Source organism: Gopherus evgoodei, chromosome 7, assembly GCF_007399415.2.
Source record: "Gopherus evgoodei ecotype Sinaloan lineage chromosome 7, rGopEvg1_v1.p, whole genome shotgun sequence".
NCBI classification, from domain to species: Eukaryota; Metazoa; Chordata; order Testudines; family Testudinidae; genus Gopherus; species Gopherus evgoodei.
Genome location: NC_044328.1, coordinates 112601230 through 112610554, shown reverse-complemented (window position 1 = coordinate 112610554; position 9325 = coordinate 112601230). Strand labels below are relative to the sequence as shown.

The following is a 9325-nucleotide window of genomic DNA, read 5'->3' as shown; positions in this document are numbered from 1 at the left end:
GAGCGATGGGGCTGGCTTACAGCCACTCAGCTGAATAAACAAGTAAAGAGATAAGGAAGGCCTGAGAGTGTTGAGTGTGGGAATAGAGCAGCAGTGTCTTCTGCCAGAGCCTGCTTGTGGGTGAATACGCCCCTCCTTTGAAGGAGATGGTGATAAAAACAGCTATGAGGATTGCATTAGATTCACAGTCTCACCTACAGACCTAGGCCTTGCGGGTGCCCAGGAATTGCCCACACTGGAGCAGCCCCTGCTACAAGCCCTCAAGGACAAGGCTGGAGGGTCAGGGACTGTCCGTAGCAGAATGGGCGTAAGCATTGATGCTTGCTTGCATAGTTGCTGGAAAGCACGTATTTAGTAACACATGAAGGCTGGGAACCTTATAGCTTGGCAATAAAACCGATTATACTTATGCACCTGGTGTGGCTTCATTGAATGTATCTGAGCCCTCCCCTTTGGCTCAACAACTGTATGTACATAGAGTAAGAAACACTTTCTGCCCTGAAGAGCTTATTACATATATAGACAAAGAAAGTGTTCTTACTCCCATTTCACAAAAGAGATTAAATTACTTGCCTAAACTCTCAAGGAGGTTATGGCAGGAACTGAACCCAGAGCACCTAAGTCCCAGGCCAGTGTCTTAACCACACACTATAGTCTTTCCCTTGTTCTCCACAATTGTTTGTTCTTTCTCCTTGTCATCTGGATTTGTTAAAACCTGACCCACTTTCAGCTCCCATCTATTCAGCTGATGTCACCTCATTTTCCTGTTGCCAAAGCATTGGTAATATTTTTTTCTGTTACATCAGTTTTTAAAAAATGTTGACCAGTTCCTCTTCAAAATGAGAAGCAGATATAAATGTATCAGATATTAATTTATAATTCTGTTTTTACTGATTCTTGAGTCATGTGGCAATGTCATTTTGGAGCTATTCACAGTATGAATGTAAGAGCAGGTCTGTGTGATACTGTCTATCGCTATAACATACATTAAAATGTCTTTCAGTATATTTAATACTATCCATTGCCTGACCGAGTCATAAAAATTGAATGCTAATATTGGCATTGAAGGTTATCACATGCTCACCATACCTTCCACGCAGCAATTCAGAGAGTGTATCTTTTGAGTGTATCTAATTTTTCGTGGCCCAGAAACATCCTGACATCAGAAAGGACTTCATATGTATCTGCCACGGGAATTGCAAGAGCAGTATTTCATAACAATTCCTCACATCAGTATGATTTAATTTTTCAGCTAAACTCATGGTTTATATCAGGGATCGGCAACCTTTGGCATGCGGCCTATCAGGGAAAGCCGCTGGCAGGCCAGGAAGGTTTGTTTACCTGTAGTGTCCGCAGGTTTGACCGATCGCAGCTCCAACTGGCTGCAGTTCGCCATTCCCTGCCCCCTGCTCACCATGCTGCCCTCTTCTTGTGGAACAGCAGACTAGCCGGTGGGCCTGTCAGTGGGCAGTTTTCATGAGCACCAAATTTATTTTTAACAGAGGATAAAGAAATAATATGCAGTAGTTTTATCGTGGTGATTAATTAGCCCGGCAGTCTGTCATACACTGTATATCAGTACGGTTTGATTTGATATGGAATCAAGGGGAATACATTGTAATTTGAAAGGTTGAGAGATTGAAAGACAAGGAGTTCTGTTACTAGGCTTTTCTGTACTGGCAGGGGTAATTGGGTTTGAAAAAAGTGTCATGCAAACAAATGGCCCTCTAAGACTCAACAGCAAAGAACATCCCTTGAACCGGATGTTAGTCCTGTTGTCCCTGCCAAATTCCAACTCAGAAAATTACATTCTGCCTCCTGAAATTCCCCTGCTGTTTCAGTTGTACTATTCTCACACATTTTCTGCCCTAGAGCTGACCTGCCAAGTTCCCACCCACTTGAAGATAAACCTCCTTGCTATGGATTAAATTATTATAACAATGATACTTTAATGATAGTTATGATGATCGATCTTATTCTAGTGATGGATTTTACAATATGTTTCAAGGAAACATTTACATTCTTTTATTTATTCATTTGTGTATTTTTAATTTCCTAATTTGGTAGTCCCAATTTGATAACCTTACCTAATCTGTCGTGTTCAGTGTTCGGTGTGTGCTGGTACATAGCTGTCACATCTCCCCTCCTCAAAAGGTGGCAGTGTTGGGTAAAATGATGCCTGTATCAGTTAAGGGATTTTGATGCAGGATAGCTCAGTGGTTTGAGCATTGGCCTTCTAAAGCCAGGGTTATGAGTTCAATCTTTGAGGGGGCCACTTAGGGAGCTGGGGCAAAAATCAGTACTTGGTCCTGCTAGTGAAGGCAGGGGGCTGGACTCAATGCCCTTTTGAGGTCCCTTCCAGTTCTAGGAGATAGGTATATCTCCTACTGAAATGACAATTATTCCTGCTGAATCACCTGCAGTAACTGTCCAAGGGATTGAGAGGAGCACATAGAAATATGGAATCCTGGATAATATGCCATTTTTTAACAGGAAGAGTTATCAAATATGGCCACAAAATATATGGGAAAGTATATAGTTTCAGTTTGAAAAGTGATTCTTCAGTTAGCCTGTCAAAACCCCTGGATGCCAAATTTCATCATAAAGGTGGCTGCATTTCATTGGTGGGCAAAAGTTTCTTCCATTTTTTCCCCTCAGTTGCCCAATGAGGCAATGAGCCCACAGATCTCTCATTCCTGGCTTCTATTGCCCAGTGCCTGCCAGGGAAAGTGTCGTGCCAGAGACAATAAGGAAAACAAGGGTTTCTGCTTCCCTGCCGCCTGTCAACCACTTGGGATAGTAGCTTCTCTCTCCCACCTCCCAGTCAATGATCTATAAAAAGCCCCCTTTTCTTCCATGCAGGGTAGAGGGGAGCAGGCAGGAGGGGTGATGAGGAAGTATGGGAAAATGGTTGAATGGCTAGGGGAACTTACTGAATTATTGTCATAACATCGGTATTAATAAACCCCCAGTGGTTAAAAAATCAAGTGTCAGGCCCCAATAAATCACAAGATTACCTTAAAAATCATGATATTTTAAATTATGATACATTTGGGATTCTTTGTCCTGTCTTCTGGTTTTTGAACCTTTAGGTGACACTCAGGTCACATTTTCCATCTTTTCTGTGAATCCATGAGGGCTAGTAATTTTAATTTGTTTTAAGGAAACTCAAATTTTCATTACTCCAATGGCTGAAGCTGTAAAAAAACCACCAAAAATGGCAAGACACACGTAAAATTGTGAGAGCTAGCAACATTGTAACATAACTTAAAGTATATGTATATGATAAGAGGTAAACTTAAAATATGCCAAGACTTATAATAATATTTTAAATTAAATAGAAAAAATATAGGGTTAAATATAAATAAAATAACAGAAAAAGGAAAAAGTTAAGAATAATTTACATACATTGCAAGCTGTTTCATGTGGATGGAATGAGTCTATGCGGGTGTAAGGATCTGCCCACGTGGGTCATTTTGCAGGATTGTACAAGCTAAATACAAAAATGCAAGTGTTAAAATAATTGAAAAAGTACAACAAAAGTCAAGGGCTATGTATCTTTTTAAATAACTAATAAGGCAAAGGGTTCACTGAAAAAGTATTTTAAAATAAAAAATTGATTAATAAGGTTAAAATTGAAAATAATTTTTAAAAACCTAATTAGTGATAACACAACGCAAAAGGCAGGTCATATATAAAACATATAGACGAGAAGAATTAAAATGTCTAGAACAAGTATATCTCAGGGGTGTGGGTTAAAAGTAATTTTTTAAATAAAGCTATGAATTTGAGAGGAACGATGGTCCAATGTTAGGGTCCTTACCTAGCACCCATAGGATGCAGTTCAATTTCCTGTACTGCTGCAGACTTGCTGTATGATCTCAAGCAAGACACTCAGGCCACATCTAAACTATAAACTTACATTGGTATAACTACATCACTCAGGGCTGTGAAAAATCCACACAATCTTGAGTGACATAGTTATACTGACCTAACCCCCAGTGTAGACAGCATTATGTTGACAGGAGGGCTTTTCCCATCAACATAGCTACTGCCTCCTGCGGAGGAGGATTAACTATGCCAACAGGAGACGCTTTCCTGTCAGTGTAGTAGTGTCTTCACTGAAGCGTAAGATACAGCAGCGCTGATGCAGCTGGTTTAAGTGTAGATCTGCCCTTAGTCTCTCTGTGTCTCAAATCCCCTATCAGAAAGGGGTTAATAACACTCCCCTATTTTAGAGGGATAGAAAAGGCTTTGAGATCTACGGATTAAAAAATACTACATCAGAATTAGGTACTATCACTTTAACTGTATGTTATACACTTGTTCCTTTTTTTGTTTCTGACTTGTTGAGTGTCATTATGGGACTGTCTCCTACTAAGTGTTTGAACAGTGCAGTGGAGACTAGATCCCAAATGGGTCCTTTGGGTACTAACACAGTAGTACCAATGATACTAATGAACAAACGGGTCATCTGTACCAATCCTGGTACACACTGGCCAGATTCTGAGTTGGCATAAGCAGGTGCAATTCCACTACAAGACCACGCTGAAGGGGCTGTTGACATTACACTAAAGCAACAGAAGAGGCTTTTCTGTGGCAGTAGTAAAAAGGAGAGATGGTAGCTAGGCTGACATAATTCTTCCATCAACCTAGCAGTGTCTATACAGGGGCTTAGGTTGGCTTAACCATGTCTCTCAGGGGTGTGAATTTTTCGCGCCCCCTAGGTGAGGTACTTAGGTCAACCTAAGTTATAGGTCACTGTCTCTGTCCTTTGACCAGAAGGGGGCTGAATCAGTGTTTTTGCCAGGAATTTAAATTAGGGGGGGTGTTGGAATATTCATGGAGGGTGAGGGCTGATGAGGGTTGAGACTGTGAGGGCAAAGGTCGGCTGTATAGCACCATAGTAAAAAATGAAAAATGTTTTATGACCATTTTGTTAGATGTAATGAATGTTTTAAACAAAAATTAAAGTTGGCTACTCAAGCTTACTACAAAGCACTATATCTATGTCCATCTTGGTTTCTTGTTGTAATTTTGCACTCTTTGGTGTCTTCTTATGTGTCCGTTACTTCCAGTCCTTCATGATATGCTCATGACCAGGCAGAAGGTGACTTATTTTAGAATACACAATTCTATTAAATGAGGAAAAAGTACACTCAACTGTAGCTGTTGTGACCGGGAGTAGCAAGAAATTAATTCCTACTTCTTTCAACCCAAGAAACATAGCACAAAGATTGGGTTGAACCGCTAGTGATGAGAAAGAAATTGAAGTGAAATCTTCATTTGTTCGTTATATGATATTCCACTCTGTGTTCAAAATTCTCTATTCAGTCCTGATCACATAGCAGTGCTGTTGCTGGTAGTGTCTCACTCCACTCAATTGTAGGTGTTTTATAAGACAGGCATCTTTAAAAAATACGTGGAGGTTCAATAGAATCCAGAAATCGCTATTGTAGATTCATAAGGATCAAGTCTGTGTACTTTTTCAGCTGGCTTAACAAGCACTTCTTGTCTTCTTCACTAAGGAGTCAGTATAGGTACCTTCATTAGTCAAGTTCTGGACTGAAGTCTTTGCTTCTTCCAGTACATTTTCAATGGATATCTCTGACTGATCCAACGGTAGCTTCTATTGCTGGACAAAGATCTACTACTGTTGTAGCAGATGCCTGGATGACATTGTTTAAACAGTAGACCTACAAGAGTGAGAATGACAATAGTCTTCTCTGAACTTAGTAACAAAAGTAATCCACCAACCTCACTGCTTAGATCTGTCCTATCTTGGTGGATATTTTCCAAAGCCAGTAATAATAGTTGCAATAATTTTAAGACAACAGCCAAGAATCGCTCATGAGAAAGCCAGCAAGTTTTACCAGGTTGGGTAATTTGAACTTCAATCCCAATGTATCTTCTATTTGTTTTCAAGACATTCAGTCCTTTTGGACTCTTGCTGAAAAAAAGAGTATTAAAAAGCCATTACATTTGTGGCTTTTTAATATCTTTTTAAGATTCTGCAGCTTGTACTAGCGCTAGCTGGAGTAGATGACCTCTGCAGTGTGAATAGGAGAGATTAGGGTTACACTTTTCTCTGAGCAAAGCTTGTACTCCCCTATGTCTTCCAGAGAAGTTTGTAGCTCCATCAAATGCACAAGCAGCCATCTGTTTGGGGTTCAGTTAACAAGCATTTAACTCTTCTAAGATGTCACAGATGCAGCTGATGTGTCTTCTATAAACTGAACATCTAGAATGCATCTACTGGCCTACCACGGACATCAAGATAACATATACAATTACTTAATACTTTATGCCTATTTGAATAGGAGCATCATCAGCCATATATGTACATGTTATGAATATGGTGAGAGAGTTCTTCACCTTTTTCAACTGCTGAGTCTTTCACTGTTGCACTGTGTACAGGGAGACTGGCAAACCAGTAAAGTGCCTAAAACCACTATGGCTTATGTTAAAGGCACCCTTGTCAGCAAGCTGTAAATTGGCCATTCAGCAATCTCAGCTTGACCAAGGCAGGAGGGGAGGCGGTTTTGGGTGCCATAACAAGGGCAGCTTGACCCTGCATCTTTCCTGATAAGAATTGTGTTGAAGTTGCTGATGCATGCATTTTTAAAAAGCAGGATGTACCCTCAGGAATGTCTATTGGGGTCTCAAAGCTGCAGACTCTGAAAAAAACAACACCTGGTTAATCAATAATCAAAAGAAACCTCTTGCTTGATCATTAAAACTGCTTACTTAACAAGGTTTCTTTAAGGGACATGTCATTCTATTACTAATGTATAAATAAGGTGAAAAAGCTTGAGATAATTGAACTCATTTGGGGACTCTTTTGGACTCTCTTTGGACTCTCCTTCTGGATACATCTTGCGGTCCCCACCAGCAGATGGAAGATTTGGCCACCAGAAGCCTGCTCGAGAGCCACACTCAGCTTTGGTAATTATCAAGGGTTGGGGGTGTTTTACTAATCTTGTTGCGGACGTGTGTAAGTGCTTGAGACTAGTAAAGTTTATCTTTAAGCGAAAGCACTCTTGTGTTGTCCTGTTTGTGCCAGCCATCTATCAGTTGGATGGCTGTGTCTCCCCTGATTTATTTCCTGACACCTCCTCACACAGAGTAACAGTTACCAAGGGCTTTGGGTTGAAAGAACCCCGGGTAACAACCACGTGCTTCTAGAGAGTCAGATGAGCTTTTTCAGAAAGATAGTGAGCATTTGCCAGTCTTGTTCGAAACCAGTGTCCAACTTCAGGGTTAACAAGTGAGAGTGCACTAAACATTGGCCTCCAGTTTGTATTGTGTGGTATATCTTACTTAAATAGAAATTATGTCGCAACAACCTTGTTAGTTCACATAAACTGAGTTGTGTCTCCAGCATTCTTAACAGCCTCATTAAGTTCTTCTAAAATTGGCTTTGACAGTGACTGGCTTATAAGGCTTTCTGCAAGTTGATGCAGTCCAGAGGCATGGTGTTTTGCAGCCTTTTCATATAGGCTGTCAGTATAGGCTTAGCTGATCAGTCTGGCAAACCAAGCTCCTCCACTTTTATTTTATAAATCCATGATATGCCCACATCTTGAATCCTGCATGAAGTTCTGGTCACCCCATCTCAAAAAAGATATGTTGGAATTGGAAAAGGTACAGAAAAGGTCAACAAAAATCATCAGGCGTATGGAACATATTCCCTATGAGGAGAGATTTAAAAGACTGGGACTTTTCAGCTTGAAAAAGAGAAGTCTAAGGGGATATGATGGAGGCTTATAAAATCTTGACTGGTGTGGAGAAAATTAATAAGGAAGTGCCATTTATCCCTTACCAGGTGTCACTCAATTAAATAAATAGGCAGTAAGTTTAAAACAAACAAAAGGAAGTATTTCTTCACACAATGCACAGTCACCCGTGGAACTTTTTGCCAGAGATATTGTGAAGGACGAAATTATAACAGGGTTAAAAAAGAACTGGACAAGTTCATGGAGGTTAGGTCAATCAATGGGTATTAGCCAGGATGGGCAGGGATGCAACACCATGCTCTGAGTGTCCCCAGCCTCTGTTCGCCAGAAACTGGGAGTGGAGGTTAGGTCAATCAATGGCTATTAGCCAGGATGGGCAGGGATGCAACACCATGCTGAGTGTCCCCAGCCTCTGTTCGCCAGAAACTGGGAGTGGACAACAGGGGACGGATCACTCGATGATTTCCTGTACTGTTCATTCCCTCTGAAGCACCTGAAATAACCACTATTGGAAGACAGGATCCTGGGATAGATGGACCTTTGGTCTGACCCAATATGTCTGTTCTTACATAAAAATAATTATAATAAAAAAGTTTAGTACAGAAACTCCCCAAGATAATGACCTCTTTAGATAGCGATGATGTGAGATAATGACCTTGGCAAATGCATTTTAAAAATCTTGGCCTACTAGGAAACGTATTTATATAAGTGTTCCAGTCATAAATCTAACATTCTGCAGTAAAATCACTAAAACAAAGTCCAATGCTCTGGCTGCTGTTGTTTGTCATGCCACAGTTCACTCTACCGCTCCATCCCCAATGGCTCTGCACTGTCACCTTCTGCTGCCACCTGTCACTGTGACCTCTGCGAGTCGGTCTCACATGGTTCCACCCTGCTCTCAGTGGGCGAACCTCATTGCTAGTGCAGGCTGGGCTATCTCTTCCGCAGAAACACTGTCCCACAGCAGGTCTAAGCACTTAGACCTGATTATCAGTGATTTCAGCTCTAGTGGTCACTTATTAGCTCTCTCTCTAAACAGGAGAGAGAGGCAGGTCAAATAGTGCCTGTGACTGTTAGGCAGATCCCAAACTACCAGGCAAAACACCTGTGCCCCACCCTCTCTCTTTTCACTAGGATATAGCATCCAAACCTCCTGCTTAGGGAGTGCACTTCCGTTGAGGATGACCAGTACTTGATTTGTAATGAAAGAGATGCCAAGTCTGTTACTTTCATAACTGATGTGACAAGCCCAGAGGTCCCAGGGCTATGAACTGCCAAGCCTAGAGGTGCGAGGGCTCAGCCCTGGCAAGCCCTAGCACAAATTAAGCACTGAGGGAGACCCCCTCATTCCGGTAGGCTAAGTACAATTCTGCTGCCCTTTACTCATACAAGGATAACAACATTTCATAACCCCCACATTTAATATTTAAGTGATTTGTACCCAACACAAGCCGAAACTGATCACTTGGGTAGCACAGCTCTGTCTGCTGGATACATAATCAGAGTAGGTGTGTACCTGTAAACACGGTCTGGTCCTAAAGCCTTTCCACCCACCCCTGACTCATCACTAGCTGTCAGGGGAGAGCTCA

The 9325-nt window shown here is 41.3% G+C and overlaps 1 protein-coding gene across 2 annotated transcripts in view; it reads right to left on the bottom strand.

The window, feature by feature from the left end:
* The window catches only part of LOC115654357, a 44603-nt gene extending 41113 nt beyond the window's left edge, over positions 1-3490 (bottom strand). For both annotated transcript variants that reach the window (XM_030568497.1, XM_030568498.1), the window contains exon 1: positions 3409-3490. In XM_030568497.1, the coding sequence (XP_030424357.1) occupies positions 3409-3425 (17 nt within the window). In that variant the 5' untranslated portion in view covers positions 3426-3490. The remainder of the gene's footprint in view (positions 1-3408) is intronic.
* Positions 3491-9325: the final 5835 nt, after the last annotated feature.